The 20,621-nt window shown below is 38.4% G+C and overlaps 1 protein-coding gene across 5 annotated transcripts in view; it reads left to right on the top strand.

Annotated features, from left to right (window-relative positions):
- ATP2B3 (ATPase plasma membrane Ca2+ transporting 3) overlaps positions 1–20,621 on the top strand; it is a 335,730-nt gene that overhangs the window by 306,611 nt on the left and 8,498 nt on the right. For 2 of the 5 annotated variants that reach the window (XM_077283797.1, XM_077283798.1), the window contains 3 exons: positions 331–438; positions 1,382–1,564; positions 12,529–12,682. In XM_077283797.1, the coding sequence (XP_077139912.1) occupies positions 331–438; positions 1,382–1,564; positions 12,529–12,682 (445 nt within the window). The remainder of the gene's footprint in view (positions 1–330; positions 439–1,381; positions 1,565–12,528; positions 12,683–20,621) is intronic. The other 3 variants (XM_077283795.1, XM_077283796.1, XM_077283799.1) reach the window with 2 other exon arrangements.

Raw genomic sequence — 20,621 nt, forward strand, 5'->3', positions numbered from 1 at the left:
AAATGCTAGATCTGACAATCTGACATAGGAAATCTAGTCTAGATCAAGAGGTGGTCTTCTAAAAAAGGGTATTTTGAAAAGGTTTCATTAACTTTTACATAGATTATTATCAATAGTGGTTAAAACAGGTCAGATAGATGATTTGGACCATATTCCGCATGGGACGGCAAAGGTGGGATTGAGCAGACTTGCATAAATAACGGATCATTTGTGGACCATTTTATGACTAGGATGTGAGACATAAAACGTCCCTCAATTTATGTTTCAAGTGATGGGAGGTAGGTGACATCAAAATCGTTCACACTTTTTTATACTCCCATCTTGTTTTAGATTTTGATCGTCCAGTTCGGAGGAAAACCCTTCAGCTGTTCACCTTTAAACGCTCAGCAATGGCTCTGGTGTCTCTTTGTTGGAGTGGGAGAACTTGTTTGGGGGCAGGTAAGATAACACATTTTGATTCTCTCCTAATCTATCCTATCATTCTTTATCCTGGTCATTCTCTCCTATTGAAAGATGCACCTGAATGTCACAGACATTTGACATGAGGTGGCCATAGCTATGGAATGGTCAATACTTCAAGTTACCCACAATCCAAACTTTTCCACTATGTATTGTTAGAGTAGAAATCTCTCCTGCTTAGGATGCAACGAGAACAGAATAAATACACAGGCATGTGATTTCCAATAATCTCCAAGGCTTTACTGAGTGTTCATTTATTTTATACCCCTCATAAATAGAGGCATTCAGTACATAAATTTAGTTGGTTCATACTGAATAGCAAATAGCAGAATTTATAGCTGCATATCCAGCTTAGTCACACCCCTCAACAGTTCTTTTCAGTGCATTTTTGTGAGAGCTATTACACCCTGTGAGATTTGAGAGACCTGAAGACAATAACTCCTTCTTTAGTGTAGAAGAGGGAAGATGAAGTAAGACACCTCTGGTTGCATTTGGACCTTAGGCCTCATAAACATTAGACAAATTATGGATCTCGTGACTTTTAGACATGGCTTAATTCTGGTTTGAACTGAATTATCTTAGGCCCGCCCAAAAAATAAATAAATAAATATATATATATATATATATATATATATATATATATTCCACCCTATAGCTATAGGGAATATCATCACCACCCACCAAAATGTTCCAGACCCTAGCAGCAAAAGAACTGCTCCAAGGTTATCTACATGGCGTATGGTTTTCTACCGGTTCTCGTACTTCATATAATGGCAGTGTCCAATCATTCCTGTAGAACCTGGATCCAGTACGCACCCCAACCCATGTACATATGGCCCATTTTCTCCTTCAAACATAATTTCTTATCTTGTTTGGGTACTAACTTTTTGGGTGCTCACCCGGATGGTCAACTCTCTTCCAGCTCATTTCCACCATTCCCACCAGCCATTTGAAGTGTTTGAAGGAAGCAGGGCATGGGCCTGGTAAAGATGAAATAACAGACGAGGAGATGGCTGAGGATGAAGAAGAAATTGACCATGCAGAACGAGAGCTTAGAAGAGGTCAAATCCTCTGGTTCCGTGGACTGAACCGAATCCAAACACAGGTATGGCTTTCTTTCATGAGATATCTCTGTAGGCCGATGATAATCACCAGCTAGAGAGAAAAATCTCGGAGACTGGGGAAGGGGGATAAACTGTGATAGTGCATGTCCGGCTAATGATCTGTCAACAATGTTTGACAACTCTGTGCATGAATTAATCATCTGAATGTTTTGTTTCAATAACATTTCTCTTCTATCCAGAATGACCGCGATGAAGAGCGAGACAGAGATTAGATAACACAACACCAAACTCTTCCCTCCTATACCATTCCAAGGGAATCTATCATTATTTTATATGTTACATTTGTCTTCTGGAATTCATTGGAACAATTCAGTATTTAAAATAATGTTTTTATAAGTTTTTTTTTCAAGTAGACAGTCCAATACTACATAGGAAAGAACATTGATATTCCCTGGAAGATTCCAATATTGAGTAGGGAGCAATGTAGACATTTAGGCTCTTCTACAGGGTTGGCCATGTATATGGATACACCTGGGTGGGCCATGGATATGGATACACCTAAATAAAATGGGAATGGTTGGTGATATCAACTGATATCCTGTTTGTGGTACGTTAGTATATGAAATGGAGGAAACTTTTCAAGATGTGTGGTGACCATGGCAGCCATTTTGTAGTCGGCCATTTTGGATCCAACTTTATAAATGGCCCACCCAGGTGTATCCATATAAATGGCCCACCCTGTAGATTTACAAGTAAGCCTGAGATAAGCAGCCATCAGAGCTGGCACGCATGATTCACCAGGTTGGAGATTGACAACAAGCTAAAGGAATTGCCATTTTCATTGATCTAAAATTTAAAGTGAACCTGTCAACAGGTACTAAGACCCCCAAACTAACCTCAACTATCCAATGTCCCTGTAACGTTGATATTGTCCACACCATTGTTTTATGAATCAGTGCCACTGTCTTATAGAAATACATTGATGAATTTTCATTCTTGTCCCTACACTTACAGCTCTATGGTTTCTCTCCCTCTTTCCCCGCCCAGTGCCGGCCTCCTGTTAGTGACTGACAGGTCACTTTTCCCTGTCACCTCCTTCCCTACCCAAGATGTCGCGCAAGTGCAGTCATTCCCGGGGTTGGCATAGATTGGCGAGTTCTTGGGTGGGAGAGCAGGTCACAGAAAAGAGTGACCTGTCAGTCACGGACAGGAGGGTGGTGGTGTGTGGAGAAGAGGGAGAGAGGCTGGAGAGCTTTAAGTGCATGCCATCTCCTCTACAATTGAGACCTCTTTGGATGAAAATTTGCCTATGGATTTCTATAAAAAGAAGCCATGAACCTATAAAGTTACGGACAAAATTGACAATACAGAATATTTATATACATGACATTAGTTTGGTGTCTAAAAAAAATCTGTTGACAAGTTCCCTCAAAGTAAAATTCTCATTATGTCAAAAATGGTGAAAGAAAATCCCATTCTACATTTTTCGACTGAGTCCATGGTACGTTCTCTTGCTGTGCTCCTGCCGTCTCTAGGTGAGATAACACCATATGATAGATTCTCTTTCATTCCTAAACTGTGTTTTACCAAAGAAACAATTTTTAATATCTGCTTTTGTCATTTTCACCATAGAAGTGACTTGTTAAAGACACCCAAACCTTCTGGTAGATCATCATACATGAACAAGTATTACAGGAGAACTAAATATAGTGTGGTAAAAATGTGTGTGTCAGGGGGGATTATGGGGAAACAAATGTAAACCACCCCTGAATTTCCTCACTTTATATCTCCATTTCCATTAATTTTACTTTGTCTCATAAAGTAATTAAACTTGGGAAATATTAAATCTTGTCTGGGTGTCCCAGGAGATCAGCCAGGCGCCCCTTTTCCTCTACTCATTTTCTTGTGTCTGGCTGTAAGACAACTGTCTGAAGAAGGAGCCTCTCCCCCTCTGTTTTGTAAAAATAATACATAAAGATTAGGTTAGTCTCCACCCCCTTGTTTAATCTCCACCCCCAAGTCTCTTCTTAGTCAAAAATTTAACAGATGAGCAGAAAATTAACCCCTGTGATCCCAGTAGAATTTCTGCTAGACAGGAACACAAAAAATCTTGCAGCCTGCTTAATAGATGGGGCACGTTTACCGCCTTTTTACTTTTATCAATCATTTCTAGGTTTAGTGTTCCTTTTAATAAGGTTTAATACCCAAGTCTACATACAAATTGTCAAAAAGAATTTTCCAAGCACTTAGAAATCCAAAGTAATTGTCGCAATTCCTCCACTTAGTGTGATGAGTGCCAGCTCTGCCGTCTAATCTGGGACAGGGGTGTGCTGAGCTGTCAGTATTGTGATAGACAGCTCGGCAGTCCCGTCGGAGGTTGGGCATGCTGAGCTATCAGTGCGGTGAGTGCGGACAGTCCAGTAGCCCAATTAGAGCCAGGGCTTGTTGAGATTCCTAAGTCTGTACAAATATGACTAAATGGTCTGCTGGGGTACCTGAAGGACTTTGGAAAAAATCAGAAGATTCTACCTCCACATCGTCCTTATGATTGTGCTCTTAATCTTGTGCCTAATGCCAAATTACCTAAAGCTCACCTTTACAATTTGTCTGAGCCTGAACGGGCTGCCATGAAAGAATATGTTAATGAAAAGTTTATGGAAGGGTCATATCCGTCCTTCCTCCTCCCTGTAGCTGCCAAATGTTTCTTTGTAAAAAAGAAAGATGGGGGCCTTCGTCCTTGCCTCGATTTCCAAGAACTAAACAAAATCACGGTGAAAAATACTTACTCGCTTCCACTCATCCCTGACCTTTATAATCAGCTTCTGGGGGCTAAGTGGTTTTCTAACTTGACCTTAGAGGAGCTTACAATTTTAGTATTATTATTATTTATTTATATAGCACCATTAATTCCATGGTGCTGTAGATGAGAAAGGATTACAATTTGAAACGCACCCGGAAGGGTGATGAGTGAAAAATGGCATTTTTAACGTCTGAAGGTTTACTTGAAAACCTTGTTGTGCCATTTGGATTATGCAATGCACCTGCTGTGTTTCAAAATTGTATGAATTATATTTTCTGTGATTTATCTGGATGATATTCTAATTTTCTCACCTGACTTGAACTTTTATCAGGAACGTAGGGTCCCACATAGCCCTCCATACAGTATTATGGGCCCTACATAGCCCTCCATATAGTATTATGGGCACGACATAGCCCGTGATACAGTATAATGAACCTCATATATTGTTCCATACAGTACTATGGACCCCACACAACCCTTCATATAGTGTTATGGGCCGCGTATAGCCCTCCATAGAGTATTATGGACCCCACATAGTCATCCATACAGTATTATGGGCCTAAATCGCCCTCCATACAGTATTATGGGCACCACATAGTACTCCATACAATACTATGGGCCCCACATATCCCTCTATACAGTATTATTGGCCCCACATAGTCCTCCAAATAGTATTATGAGCACCACATAGTCCTTCATACAGTATTATGGACACATTATAGTCCTCCATACAGTATAATGGGCCCATAAAGTGCTCCATACAGTATGATGGGCCCCATATAGTCCTCCATACAGTATGATGGGCCCCATATAGCCCCCCATACAGTATCATGGGCACCACATAGTCCTCCATACAGTGTTATGGTCATCACCGATTCCTCCTCCATACAGTATGATGGGCCTCATAGAGCCCCCCATACAGTATTATTGGCCCCACAGTCCTCCAAACAGTATTATGGGCACCACATAGTCCTCCATACAGTATTATGGACACAACATAGTCTTCCATACAGTATTATGGGCCCATATAGTCCTCCATACAGTATTATGGGCATCACATAGTCCTCCATACAGTACTATGGGCCCCACATAGCCCTCCATACAGTATTATGGGCCCCACATAGCCCTCCATACAGTGTTATAGGCCCCACATAGCCCTCCATACAGTGTTATAGGCCCTACATAGTCTTTCATACAATACTATGGGACCCACATAGTCCTCCATGCAGTATTATGGGCCCCACATAGCCCTCCATACAGTATTATGGGCCCTACATAGTCCTCCATACAGTATTATGGGCCCCACATAGCCCTCCATACAGTATTATGGACACAAAATAGTCCTCCAAACAGTATTATGAGCACCACATAGTCCTCCATACAGTATTATGGGCATCACTTAGTCCTTCTCCTCCATACAGTATTATGAGTACCACGGTCCTCCATACAGTATTATAGGCATCACCTAGTCCTCCTCCTCCATACAGTATTATGAGCACCACATAGTTCTCCATACAGTATTATGGGTCCCACATAGCCCCCCACACAGTATTATTGGCCCCACATAATCTTCCATACAGTATTATGGACACAAAATAGTCCTCCAAACAGTATTATGAGCACCACATAGTTCTCCATACAGTATTATGGGCATTACATAGTCCTCCATACAGTATTATGGGCACCACACAGTCTTCCATACATATTATGAGCACATTCAGTCCTCTATACAGTATAATGGGCCCATATAGTCCTTCATACATTATTATGGACCCCATATAGTCCTCCATACATTATGAGCCCCGTATAGTCCTCCATATGGTATTATAGATCCCATGTAGTTCTCCATACAGTGTAATGGTCCCATGTAGTCATTTATACACTATTATGGGCCCCATAAAGTCCTCCATGCACTATGATGGGCTCCATAAAGTCCTCCATGCACTATGATGGGCCCAAATATAGTCATCCATACCTAAAAAAGAAATACTCACCTCTCGCAGTTCCCCCACTGCTCAGGTCTCTGCAGAGCATCTTCTGACCCTTTGCACTGCTCAGCACAGAGGACGCACTATAGTGATGTCATCACTCTCTCTGCGCTGAGATGGCACAGAGCTCAGATGCAGAGGGTAAATGATGGGAGAGGGAGCGTCAGCTAACAGCTCCCTCTCCCATCATTATTTTCAACATTCTTGGCATCCAGAACCAGGATGCCGATACAGTTGAAAGTACAATGCCAGGCGGGGGTGGTGGAGCAGGCGCTGGCTTTGGGCCCACCCTCACCCACTGGCCTACAAGCGGACAGGCGGTCTGCCGATATTGGCGGTCAGAGTGTGTCAAGGTATAGGTGTAATACAAACGGATACTCTACAGGAAATTCCAGGGACCGGCAAAAAAAATGTCAAAAATCAGAGATCAAGGTACAGAGGACAATCTACACAGAACTGAACGCTACAACTGGCAGAGAATAGAGGCAAACAGCCAGCTAAATAGCCTGGGAATCACTCTGAACAGGAGATACCTGCAGGAAACCCAGCACGCCCGGCTCTGATTAGGCGACTGGACTGTCACTCACCACCCTGAGATCTCTGCATACCCAATCCTCAGATTGGATAGCCGAGCTGTCTATCACAATACTGACAGCTCAGCTCACCCCTGTCCCAGATTAGATGGGTGAGCTGCCACTCACCACACTGAGTTACCACACTGAGTGGAGGAATCGTGACAGTCATCCATCATATTCAATGGATCTATGGTCCTTCGATCAGAGGTTTTTGTCTTATCAGCTCAACGAATACAAAGCAGTTCTATACTTCATGCATTTCACATGTTCTCCAGAAAAGGAACCTGCTTTGAACATGTATTTCTATGTCATATTCTGATGCTTTAATTACAAAAATAAGACTTTTTGTTTGTAGGTAAAAAATCGGGTGTTTGGGAATATTATATTTGGGTAATTAACTTCATAATGAAAATGTGTCCTGGAAATTGTGTCGAAAGCTTGAAATTAAGGAGGTTGCAAATGCTTAGAAAAATATTGGTTGGTATTTCACAAAAATAGTGCCACACCTGACTACAGGTCGTGTGTGGTAATGCAGCACAGTCTTATTCACTTTAGATGTTTTTTTCTAATCCTGGACAACTCCTTTAAAGTCAATGAAAGCTCTCCCTAAACCTCTTCTTACCGGTTAATATTTTTGGATATTCTGAGGGATTGATAAAGGATTAGTTTTGTTAAGACCAAATAATAAGGTTCTTCATGGGCGGGATTAGAATTTGGTTCCGGCCAATACAATGACACATGTGAGTCACTAATTTACATCCTCCATTGTACTGTGACATAACCTTGGTGTATAGAATACCATACAAATCTGATTGAAATGTATTATTCCTCACTTGATCATTTATTGTTATATTTTCATGATATTGTATTAAGAAAATGTAAACTGAATCTTTGGGCAAATACTACAAAATTTTTTTTTTTGCCTGAACATGGGGCATTCCCTCACCCCCCAAAACCCTTAATTTCCTGGGGTAATGATCATGGGGCCTGTTAAATATTAAAGCACCTAGCAGAAGGGGCATTAATGAAAATTGTCTGGTTTCTTCATACAGGTAAGTGCATTTTGGGGAGTGGTTGGGGACTTACCCATTTTTGGGTAGGGCCAGTTTTTTGCCTGGAGCTTCACTTTAAAATTTACGTAACTACTATATGTGATATAGATTGCTGATCTGAGAGATTGGGGTCAGACTATTCAGTGCCAGGCCTGTCTACCACCACTATCAGGATTTAGGGGTTCCCCATGACATCCAATTGGAAGCTTGCTTACATTGTCTATTACTCAGTTCTAATATGAGGGTTGGAATCTCCATGGTTGAAATTGTTCTTAATTGCAAAAAATTTGATCATTTTATGTAGATCAACTTAGTAGTCGAATCCAAAGTGTCCACAGACGAGACCCCAAAATGAGAGTGAACCACATGGACCTTATAGGAGATAGTCACTGTCTCTCCATAATAATGACCATTACAGTAACCCCATAAGAGACAGCCAGAGTGCCTCCATAACACTGCCCAATACAGTAACACATAAGAGACTGACAGCCATTGACAAGTACTAATGTGTCCTGCCTTACTTTTCCTATTGGCTCAACAAATCCTGACACGAGTGTCTCGAGAGGACGAGATTTTCAAAAGAAAAAAAATATATAAACCTGATTTCAGGGTATTTTGTTGCGAGATGTGTCTCTCTCTCTATATATATATATATTAGCTCAGCTCCTCAGTGGTTGTGATGTAAACTGCAGCCCATCCAGGGTTTTGTTACCATGTCACAATAATGTGCATTTTTAGAAATTGTAGTCCTTAAAAAGGACCTGCCACTTGCTCAATTCCCTGAGCTCCCCCGATGCTGCCACTTTTTTCCATTTTGCGCTGCGTCGCTCCATTGCAGAGATATTCATTTGTTGCTTTTGGAGCGCATTATGTGAAATCTATGCTTGATGTTTCTTCAGAGTCTTCTTTGGGGTGTTTCGCTTTCACCCCTCTTCCCAGATGCTGCCATTTACACAGGTCAACAAAAAAAAAAAAAATTTTTCTGGTGTCCAAAATATTTTAATGAATTTGGGGTATTTTTGGGGTGCTGATTCTGAATATGCTATCAGTTTTGCCAGATTGGCTCAAGTTTTTGAGATTTTTGGTATCTTATTTATAGCACTTGTTGGTAAATGCGACGCATCATCTCATTAATTTCTTTGGATTAGTACTTGAACTGAGCAGTTCTCAATATAGTTTTGTGTTAATTAGTGTTCTAAAAGTTTGTTCATAGCTTGATTTTTGCACTAACTTTATGTTGTTGTCTGTTTTCCAGTGAAAAGCATGAACTCATCAAGAAGAAGTTGTCTTAACGATCCAGACTCATTCTGTTACATTTGTGGTGAATACACACTGCCAAAACATAGAAGAAACATAACAGACTTCGTAAAAAAAGTGTATTTTGCCTATTTTGGGGTTATGCTTGGGGACCAAGACAAGTTTTGGGCACCACACATAGTGTGCAAAGCATGTATCGAATTATTACGAAAATGGAGCAAAGGACAAAGAAAAAGCTTCAAATTTGGTGTTCCAATGGTGTGGAGAGAGCCAAAAAATCATCATGATGACTGTTATTTCTGTGCAGTGCAAGTGCAAGGATTCAATAAGCATAAGAAACGAAAATGGGAGTAACATGGAATCTGCAAGAAGGCCTGTCCCTCATTGTGAAGATGTGCCTGTACCTGTGTTTACCATAAATAACAGTCATCATGATGATTTTTTGGCTCTCTCCACACCATTGGAACACCAAATTTGAAGCTTTTTCTTTGTCCTTTGCTCCATTTTCGTAATAATTCGATACATGCTTTGCACACTATGTGTGGTGCCCAAAACTTGTCTTGGTCCCCAAGCATAACCCCAAAATAGGCAAAATACACTTTTTTTACGAAGTCTGTTATGTTTCTTCTATGTTTTGGCATTGTGTATTCACCACAAATGTAACAGAATGAGTCTGGATCGTTAAGACAACTTCTTCTTGATGAGTTCATGCTTTTCACTGGAAAACGGACAACAACATAAAGTTAGTGCAAAAATCAAGCTATGAACAAACTTTTAGAACACTAATTAACACAAAACTATATTGAGAACTGCTCAGTTCAAGTACTAATCCAAAGAAATTAATGAGATGATGCGTCGCATTTACCAACAAGTGCTATAAATAAGATACCAAAAATCTCAAAAACTTGAGCCAATCTGGCAAAACTGATGACATATTCAGAATCAGCACCCCAAAAATACCCTAAATTCAATGAAATATCTTTGGCACCAAAAATGCTGTTGACCAGTGTTATAGGTTCACAGCTTATTTAGCAATATATCAGTCTTAGGCTGGGATCAAACATACGAGAAATATGTCCGAGTCTCGCATGTTAATCCCTGGCACTGCCGCCGTCACTCAGAAGCGGAGCATGAGGCTTCATGTATTGCTATGCGGCCGCACGCTCCGCTCCGGAGTGCAAGCGGCAGGGCCGGTTATTAACATGCGAAACTCGGCCATGTTTCTCGCATGTGTGATCCCGGCCTTAGTGCATGTGAAAGTACACACCCCCTGAGAAGATTCTGAAGATACATCCAGTTGTATTGGAAGCAGAGATTTCACATAGTGCGCTTCAAAAGTAACAAATGTGAATATCTCTGCAATGACGTGATACAGCACAAAATGGAAAAGAGAGACAGAATCAGGGAAGCTCAGGGATTTTTACTAGGTATTTAACAATTTTTTTGGAGTGACAGAACCTCTTTAACAAATTAAAGGACATATATGTAGCAAATACTTGATGTCAGAGTCCATGTATCACAAACTCACATGTAGCCCCCACATCCTTCATCTTTGGCACATTAGAAAATCCCTTCTGCCAGCGTTCTGTTGTTGCTGGATTTTGGGTCCTCTGCCATTCTTCCTTGCAGATCCTCTCCAGTTCTTTCAGGTTAGATGGTGAATGTTGGTGGACAGCCATTTTCAGGTCTCTCCAGAGATGCTCAATTGGGTTTAGGTCAGGGCTCTGGCTAGGCCAGTCAAGAATGGTCACAGACAGAGTTGTCCTGAAGCCTCTCCTTTGTTATTTTTGCTGTGTGCTTGGGTCATTGTCTTGTTGGAAGGTGAACCTTCGGCCAAACCTGAGGTCCAGAGCACTCTGGAATAGGTTTTCATCCAGGATATCACTGTACTTGGCCGCATTCATGTTTCTTTCAATGACAACTAGTCATCCTGTCCCTGCAGCTGAAAAACACCCCCATAGCCTGATGCTGCCACCACGTTTCACTGTTGGGATTGTATTTGGCAGGTGATGAGCAGTGTCCACACATACCTCTTATAATTATCACCTAAAAGGTCTATCTTTGTCTCATCAGACCAGAGAATCTTATTTCTCATAGTCTGGGAGGGAGTCCTTCATGTGTTTTTTATCAAACTCCATGCGGGCTTTCATATGTCTTGCACTGAGGAGAGGCTTCCGTCCGGCCACTCTGCCATAAAGGCCCAACTGGTGGAGGGCTGCAGTGATAGTTGATTTTGCGGAACTTTCTCCCATCTCCCCTCTGCATCTCTGGAGCTCAGCCACAGTGATCTTGGGGTTCTTGTTTATCTCGCCCACCAAGGTTCTTATCTCATCAATGCTCAGTTTGGCTGGACGGCCAGGTCTAGGGAGACTTCTGGTGGTCCCAAACTTCTCCCATTTAAGGATTATGGAGGCCACTGTGCTCTTAGGACCTTGAGTACTGCAGAAATTCTGTTGTAACCTTGGCCAGATCTGTGCCTTGCCACAATTCTGTCTCTGAGGTCCTTGGCTAGTCCCTTTGACCTCATGATTCTCATTTGGCCTGACATGCACTGTGAGCTGTGAGGTCTTATATAGACAGGTGTGTGCCTTTCCAAATCAAGTCCTATCAGTTTAATTAAACACAGCTAGATCCAGTGAAGGAGTAGAACCATCTCAAGGAGGATCACAAGGAAATGGACAACATGTGACTTATAGATGAGTGTCTGAGCAAAGGGTCTAAATTACTTATGACCATGTGATATTTCAGTTTTTCTATTTTATTAAATTTGCAAAAATTTCTACATTTCTGGTTTTTTTTTCAGTCAAGATGGGGTGCAGAGTGTACATTAATGTGAAGAAAATGAACTTTTTTGAATTTATCAAATGGCTGCAATGAAACAAAGAGTAAAAAATGTTAATGTAAATGGGTCTGAATACTTTCCGTAACCACTGTATATGGCAAGTGAGAGGTCCTCCATTTACGTAACTGTGTCAAACTAACTTTTTTTTTTTAACCAAAATATCTCAAATGTCAGGTACTTATTTATATAACTGTAGATAATGTAATGTGAAAAATTGGGGTGATAACTAAAAACTAGTGCAACCAAAGAAAACGTATTGTTACGTCTGTCAACCATTGAGCTTCCAACTTACATTGTGAACATATGGAAATGAAATTGGGTAACGCCGCTGTCAACCAGTGAGCCATAACAAGCTCAGATCACGTTCTACATGGCATCCATTGTTAAGTGTTCTCTCTTCTCTCACCTACACCACCCCAAAAAAGCTAAATTTCAAATGAAAAGCAAAAAAAAAAAAAAAAGAAAACACTATCTCATTTTCTCTCCCACAGATGGAGGTAGTGAGTACCTTCAAGAGAAGCGGTTCATTTCAGGGTGCTGTGCGTCGGCGTTCCTCGGTCCTCAGCCAGCTCCATGATGTAACAAACATTTCTACTCCCACTCACGTAATTCTCTCTGCTGCCAATACCACAAGCACTGCTGGGAGTGAGTGCGATTTCCTTACTGCTCATCAGTAACTTTTATTACACCCACCCTTATACAACCTTTATTTTATCTTCTTTTTTGCAGTCTTTCATTTTCTGCTCACCGTGATTTTCCTTTATTTATTGCTTTGTTTTTGGTCTTTTTCAGTCAAGATGGTGTATAGTTTACAAAGCCATATTCTCCTTTAATCTTAAAGGGGTTGCCCGGGATTAGAAAAAAAAGTGAGTCTGCTTTTTTTTTTTTTCTTAGAAATCGAAGCAGATTTTTTTTTCCTAATCCCAGACGAGCCCCCATACATACTCGGTGTGCTTATACTTGATACTGAGTTCAGCTTTGTTTATTTGCAACAGATTTCATTTCCCCTTTTTTTTGTCCAAATGTGCTATTTGCAAAATAGCTGCTGCTGTCGCTTCTGTAATTCCTTTCCATCTCTACTTTTTTTTTTTTTTTTTTGCATGTTAAAACTGTAGTACCAGATAAAAAAAATAAAAAATAACACCGGATGCCGTAAATTGCTTTGCTTCTTGTCTAGGGGAAAATTATTCTTTTTGTACTTGGTCATTAGCAAGTGTACAAATTATAAGCACTTATAATGTAATATTGTGCAAGTTTATGTCCATTTGAATATCAGTAAAGATTGTCGAAACTTAATTTATTCCTATTAATCAACTGATCGATGTGGATCTGGTGGGGAAAGAAGCAGTGATGCATTTTCCCCACAGCGGCCACTGCAGGGGAAAAGTAGTATTACATGTTGTCCATTCAAATGTTCAATCTACATGTAACATGGTTGGGTCTTCCAGAGGGGGAAAAATGCTTCTCTGTCTTTTTATACTTGGCCCTTAAATTAATTTTCCAAAAGGATTGCAGTCATGTAAAAATAACAAAATCTGATTATACTTACCCTTGCAGGGTCCAATGCCACTCTTGTCTCTGTGGTTTGGTTGCAGCGGTAATGTCATGTCGAAAACGCACTTCTAGAACATAGTGATTCCTTCGCCTCCCCATTTAAAAAAAATTCTTGAACTACGTAGAACATTTAAAGGGACTGTCAGCAGGTTTTTGCCATTTAATCTGAGAACTGCATAATATAGGATACAAGAGCCTGATGCCAGCGATGTGTCACTTATTAGGCTGTGTGTTGTAGTTTCAGTACAATCATTGTTTTAGCAAAAGGAGATTATATCTAGAGATCTACATCTCACATGCACAGCAGTTGGGCTCACCCCGCCCCCACCACTGATTGGCTGCCTGCTGACAGTGTACACAGGAAGCAGCCAATCAGTGGTGTGGGTGGGGTTATACACAGCCCAGAAGTCTTAGCTCTGCTACATCTACATCAGAGAAGCAACGATTCTATCAAAACTAAAAACAAGAAGTCCAATAAGTGATACATTGTTAGAATCAGGCTTTCTGGCCCTATATTATACTACTCTCAGATTATATAGAAAAAATCTGCTGACGGATTCCCTTTAAATATGTACAAAAAGAGTCAGTTATGTTTAACCATAGTTTGGGGCATCAGTATAAAGGCGTGTACAGTGTATCATCACTACTGGCAAAAGTGACTCTCACACAGATATATGTATGAATTACATACATCACAGATTAGCCACAGATATTTCCCAGGCATATGAGGGATTATCTATTTGTTTCCTAAGTTTTCATCTTGTACTGCAGTTTTAATAGCCTATTTTTTATTCATAAAAAAAAAAATAATAAAGATCCATTAAAACTTCTGAAAAAGATTCTTTGACAACTAGAAATCGAGAAAAAAAATTACAAAATTGAAAAAAAAATTGGTAAAAAAAACAACCTAAAAACAAGTCAAATGTTTGAAACAAGTGAAACAGATTGTCTGTTCTGCATGACACTACGCTTCCAGAACACGAAAACTCAAGTTTTTTTTTTCTCTTGAAATGTCTCATTTTTATACACAAAAAAAATCAACTAATAAAATGGTAAGACTAATATATTGTGATTCTGTCATGACTTTGTAAGAGATTCAATAAATATAAATTATGTAAAAAAAATTTAAAAAAGAGAATATGGCAAAAAAAAAAAATTAAAAAAGTGTGACAATTCCTGACAACCTCCTGATATAGTAAACCTTCGAGTATGGGCCCAAAGTGACAGCTGATATATAAACATTACTTCATTTTTTTTCTTGCTTTTGCAGCTTGGGATGCATTCTATATCTCTTACTTGCCGTTAACAGCTCTGAAAGTTCACATTGTCAAAAGCCATTAACAACCTTTTCTTTCCCATCAGGATTCCTTGGAAAGCCATCATGTGCAAAATAAAAGGAGCCCTTGTAATTGACTTTTCATTTCAGGCATATGCCATTTACAAAAAATAAAAACTAAAGGGGAAAAAAATAATTTTTCAAAAAATTATTTTTATTATTTTTAACAACTATTTCATTTTATTGTATTCAACAAATTTATTTACGTGCTTGATTAATTATTTTTTTTTCATGTATTTTTTTTTATAAAACTACATATTTGCTACATTTTTTGTATTTTTAAAATATAAATATTATTATAAAAAATACAATTGTTTTAATGAAAACAATAGGAATGAATGACCGGTATGATATAAAACCTACGACAGATGTAGCTCGTTTTTAGTTGTTGGGTCACTGCAAAAAAAAAAAAAAAAATTAAGTATGAAATATCTATTTTTTAAAAAAATTGTTGATTTTATATTTCTTGTCAATTAACATTTTAAAATGTTAATTAAAGGGAATCTCTCAGCATGTCATTTGACAGTAGAATGAGGTAGGGAATGAGACCCTGATGCCAGCGATGTGTCACTTAGTTTACTGGGTGCAACTGTTGTGATAGGATCACATTTTTCTCTGCTGCAGATCTAGAAGACCTCAGAATGCTGAGCCCTGTATAACCCCGCCCACACCTCTGATTGGCTGCTTCCTGTGTAACCGTGCATAGGCAGAATGCTGCCAATCAGTGTTGGGGGCATGGTTGGACCAGGAGGCACGAGACATCTAGTCCTGTACTGATAATGTCCTGCTGATAAAACACTGATTTTATTGAAACAGTCTAATAACTGACATAGCCCTGAAGTCAGGGTCTCAACCCCCCTACATCATGCAGCTTTCAGATTCTATTTAAAGGTTAAGTTCACCACCACGTGTCCATTACCACTTTCTAAAATATTCACATAACTTTTAAAATTATAATTTTGGTGGGAGACCATCTATTGGACAATTTCTTCTTTTTTTGTATATTTTTTAGACTTGAAATTTGTATTAAGATTAATAATTGACCAATTTAGAAAAGGTTAATTCAGATTATAACCTTATGATAACAATAGGATAAAAACCACATTGCAAAAAAAATTCTGATTTTTTTTACATTTTTTTTTAGCTATTTGAACCTGAAATGAAATCTTGACCAAGGGCTCTGGGAATTTTATGCATTTCATTATCAAATTTTTACTGCACAATTGCAAGCTTTTCCTCCCTCAGAATTTCAGTTACCAAATGGATTGGTGGACTCAGCTCTTCCTTTGCTGGAGCTTACTCTTCAAGATATGCTTTCCCTCTTATGTTTTTTTTATTATTATCTTTTACTTTATTTTTTATTTTATGCCATACTGTATTCACCATTAAGCACATTCTTCTTTCAGCTTATTTGCCTATTTCTGTCATCGTATATTTAAGACCTCCAAAGCTTAAAATTCTAAACCTAACACAATTTTAGAGAAGGTTCTAAAATGATAATATATATATACATACATATATATGTGTATATATATATATATATATTAATCTGTTGACACCATTAACAGCATATTCTTTTATATTTAGTATAGAATACATTTCAGAGATTACGATTTGATTAATTAATGCTAAAAAAGCGTTGTAAAAAATATATTTCCATATTTACAAAAAAAATCTTTATTGGCTACATATTAAAAAAAATATTTTTAATGTGTGATTATTGTTAATAAAGAATACTTTTTCTTAGTCAATTTAAAAAAAAAAAAAAAACTTTTTTTTTTACACTTTTTTCAGCATTTTTTAAAGGGTAAGGTTTGTTTAAATTTTTATTTCATAAATCAATAATATGCATAAAAATAAGCAATTTTGTAATATAGCTTATCTGAGAGATCTGCTTCTTTCTTCTCCTGGATTTCATCATTCACTCTCAATTTATGGGGAAAAAAAAATCTGTATTCAGTGAAGACAGACTTTCCCAATACGGAGATAAAAAATGACAGTTGGTGCTTTTAAAATTCTATGGAGAAGGGGGAGGAGTTAGAGGCCGACACAAACATTCTGCTGCGAGTTCTCCGGAAACGACAGTTACAGTTTTCCATAGAACTTTATGAGCACCAACTCTCATTTCCTTTCTTAGTAAAAGAAAATTTTACCTATGAATTGATCACTTTGAAAATGAAAGTTCAGTCCAGGAGGAGAAAGAAGCAGATTTCTCTGATAAGATATGTTACAAAGTTTCTTATTTTCACACGTACTATTCATTTATAAAATAAAAATCGAAACGACGTTTAACCCTTTAAGGTGTGTATTGTTTTGTCACCACGAGCTATATAATTCTAAAATTGCTATTATTCCCAGAATTTTCTCTCTTTTTTTTTGCCGTTATTCCCCTGGCAAATTCTAATCCCATTCACTCAAATTTGAATTTAAAATGTAGAAATTGGTGTTATAAAGAAATAAAAGAAACCTGAATAATACACCATATCTAAAGTTTTTAGAAATGGGGTCCTATCTATATAAGAAGTCCCAGTATCAAAATAATAATTAAAAAAAAAAAAAAAAGTAAAATAAAAATAAAAAATATGTAAAAAAAAAACATACATTCACAAAACATAATGATCATGCTTGTAGTCTCACATTTTTCTCATAGTCACTTATCTGCCAAATCTAGGTGTTACACTCCATGTTTCATCAGCTTTTCTCCCTTAACCCATTGACCTCATCTCCTCCATTTCTTCCCACCCTGGGCATGGAAGAACACAAAAATATCCTTGCATGCTTACAAATCCTTGCTCCACAAAAGGCTGGTCAATCAAAGCTAGTCCCTTTATACAGCAATGATGGGCTTTAATACTCGAATGTTTACTGTGCCTAAAATGCATGATTGGATTGGAGCTCCGTCTCCAGGCAGTCAAGGCTGTGTCACTGTGTGGGCTGAATCTCCTTTTTCGTTGTCTCATTTTACAAGTCACGCCGAACACAGTCATGATAAATATTTTGATCTTTTTCCCTCTTTTTTTTGGCTTCCCTTTCCTATGGGTCTTAAGTGCAGCATGAATGCATTTCCATCATTAAAAAAAAAAGCTTGAACATTTATTTATTTATTTTATTTATTTTATTACTCATCCTATTTTGTTTTTGTAAAGCATCCATTGGCTCTTCATGCTGTGCAAAGCTACTCTTATTTCACATACATTTATTTTTTATAGCATGTTTTTGTCGTTTATTGTGCTTTTTTTTTCTATAGTCACTGCTGACTAAAATAAAAAAAATAAAAAAGTTTTATCCATTGCTAAGATTTATATATAAAAAGTCAACTTTTTAGGCTCCACCTGTTCTTCAGATCTATCCATCCTGCCCTCTGAGAAGCAGATGTAGCGCTTACAGTTGTCTAGACCAGATCTGTCAATTTTGTCTTGCGAATGAGAAGATAATTCGCTACTTGTTAGATATGAGAGTCTATGGTTAGCCAGGGGGGTGGATTTGAGATACTACTACTATCCTAAATTCATGTTAAAGGGAACATTTTATTAATCAAACTAGTTGTATGGTTGTATAGGTTAAAGAGAAACAATGACACCGCTTTTGTAGAAATCCGAGGTGCCAGTGCTGAGAAATGAAGTTTTGAAACTACAGAAAAGTTGGTCGGTGTAGTGGGGGCGTGTTGATGGGTTTGGAATGCATTGACACACCCCAATGCACTGGAAGGCTAATTTGCATGTGCCTTTAAAGCATTGATTTCTCAGCGCTGACACATCCGATTATTACAAGACAGGTGTAATTTTTCTTGTTGTTCTACGACTTTTACAGCCATACCATTAGTTTGTATAGGAAAAAACATACTGATAAGTTCCTTTAAAAAAAAATTCTAGAATTCCAAAAATAACCAATACCTATACCAGACATACCCACAGCTACATACTAATGATCAATATGGCCCCTTAGTATTAGAATTTCCCCTGAAAGTTTTATACATTTTATCACATTAGATCCCCATACGGCAGAGTTCCTCTTTGCTTATTTCGGGCACAGTGGAAGGCTTTAGCCTAGACCATCAATATCACATTGGTGGTGATCTGACTCGCATGACCCACAGATCAGCTGCCTGAAGGAGGGGCCTTCACTGTATTACAGCTCGGTCCCGTATACTGGTATAGGACTGAACTTTAGAAAGGTGCAGTACCAGACACAACCACTAACATGTGCAGCGCTCTGCCTGATAAACAGTGAACAGGGCATCAGAGGTAGCCCTCCACCAAAAATGTCATCGATTGCCTATCCTAAGAAACGTCAATCAATATCAAAGTCCCAGAAACCTTTGTAGAGAGGATTTGTAACTCTTCTTTATGTAATAGTATTTACCCGGTGAAAACGCCCCTGTTCTCCTGAAACCAGCGATATTTTTCTTTTTTTCCTGCTCCTCTCCGTTCCTAAGATATGGCCTCCTCTTCCTTGTAGGACACAAGTAGGTGTGGTCCCCAAAAAACACCCACAGAGAAGAGTTGAGGACCACACCCACTTGGCTAACAAGACTAGATTTATCTATAGGGAAGAGAAGGACATATCTCAGGAACGGAAAGGCGCATGAACCAAAGAAAAACAGAGCCGAATTCAGGAGAACAGCAACATTTACACCAGGTAAAAAAAAAATACATATTTTAGGCAGACGACAGGTCTTCTTTAATTATGCCAATTAACCTAAACAGATTAACGGTATAAAAAAAATGTTAATAAATGAATACAAAATGCTGTAAATTTAAATTATTCGATTAATGAATTACAGAAAGCCATTATTTACTCTAAAAAAATTTACAATTTCTAACATTCAAAAATAAAGCAATGGATACCACTTGCAATTCTTTGTATGACGTATAGTATGCTTTTTTTTCTGCGCTTTAAGTTTGCTTTTAAGGATCACGTCACATATTCAATGCATTTGCATCTGTCAGGTGTCACATAGTGAATGTATGTTCTAACCAGTAGCCTAGTAGTAGAGCGTTGCTGTACGTGCCATGGTCTGTTTGTCCTGTCTGACATGAATCGTCTTTTCCATTTTATTTATTTATTTTATTACATGTTAGTATCTGTATGTTCTAGTTTCCATATATACTTGTCATGGACATCTTTATTACAAATATTCAGTCCAAATGTGATTTTCTATAGAATGTCATTCCACAGTAATGTGCTGGGTTGCTTTATTTGATCATTTAACATAGCAAAAGTATAAAAAAAGAAATTGTATTATAGAATATATAAGAATATGTTAGAATTACAAAGAAAGAGATGTTTTCTGTGATTTTATATTGACAGTCTATCCTTATACCATAAATGTGTTTTCAGCAGGGGTGCCACCGAGACCCCTATCAGTTAGCAGAACAAACAGCACCTTCCCTGTATCTGACACAGTAACATCTAGAGACTATGGATTCTTTACTGTACGAGCAGTGAGACTAGGGATTCTTTACTGTACGAGCAGTGAGACTAGGGATTCTTTACTGTACGAGCAGTGAGACTAGGGATTCTTTACTGTACGAGCAGTGAGACTAGGGATTCTTTACTGTACGAGCAGTGAGACTAGGGATTCTTTACTGTACGAGCAGTGAGACTAGGGATTCTTTACTGTACGAGCAGTGTGACTATGGATTCTTTACTGTACAAGCAGTAAGACTATGGATTCTTTACTGTAAGAGCAGT

This window comes from Ranitomeya variabilis, chromosome 2 (assembly GCF_051348905.1).
Source record: "Ranitomeya variabilis isolate aRanVar5 chromosome 2, aRanVar5.hap1, whole genome shotgun sequence".
In the NCBI taxonomy this organism is placed as follows: Eukaryota; Metazoa; Chordata; class Amphibia; order Anura; family Dendrobatidae; genus Ranitomeya; species Ranitomeya variabilis.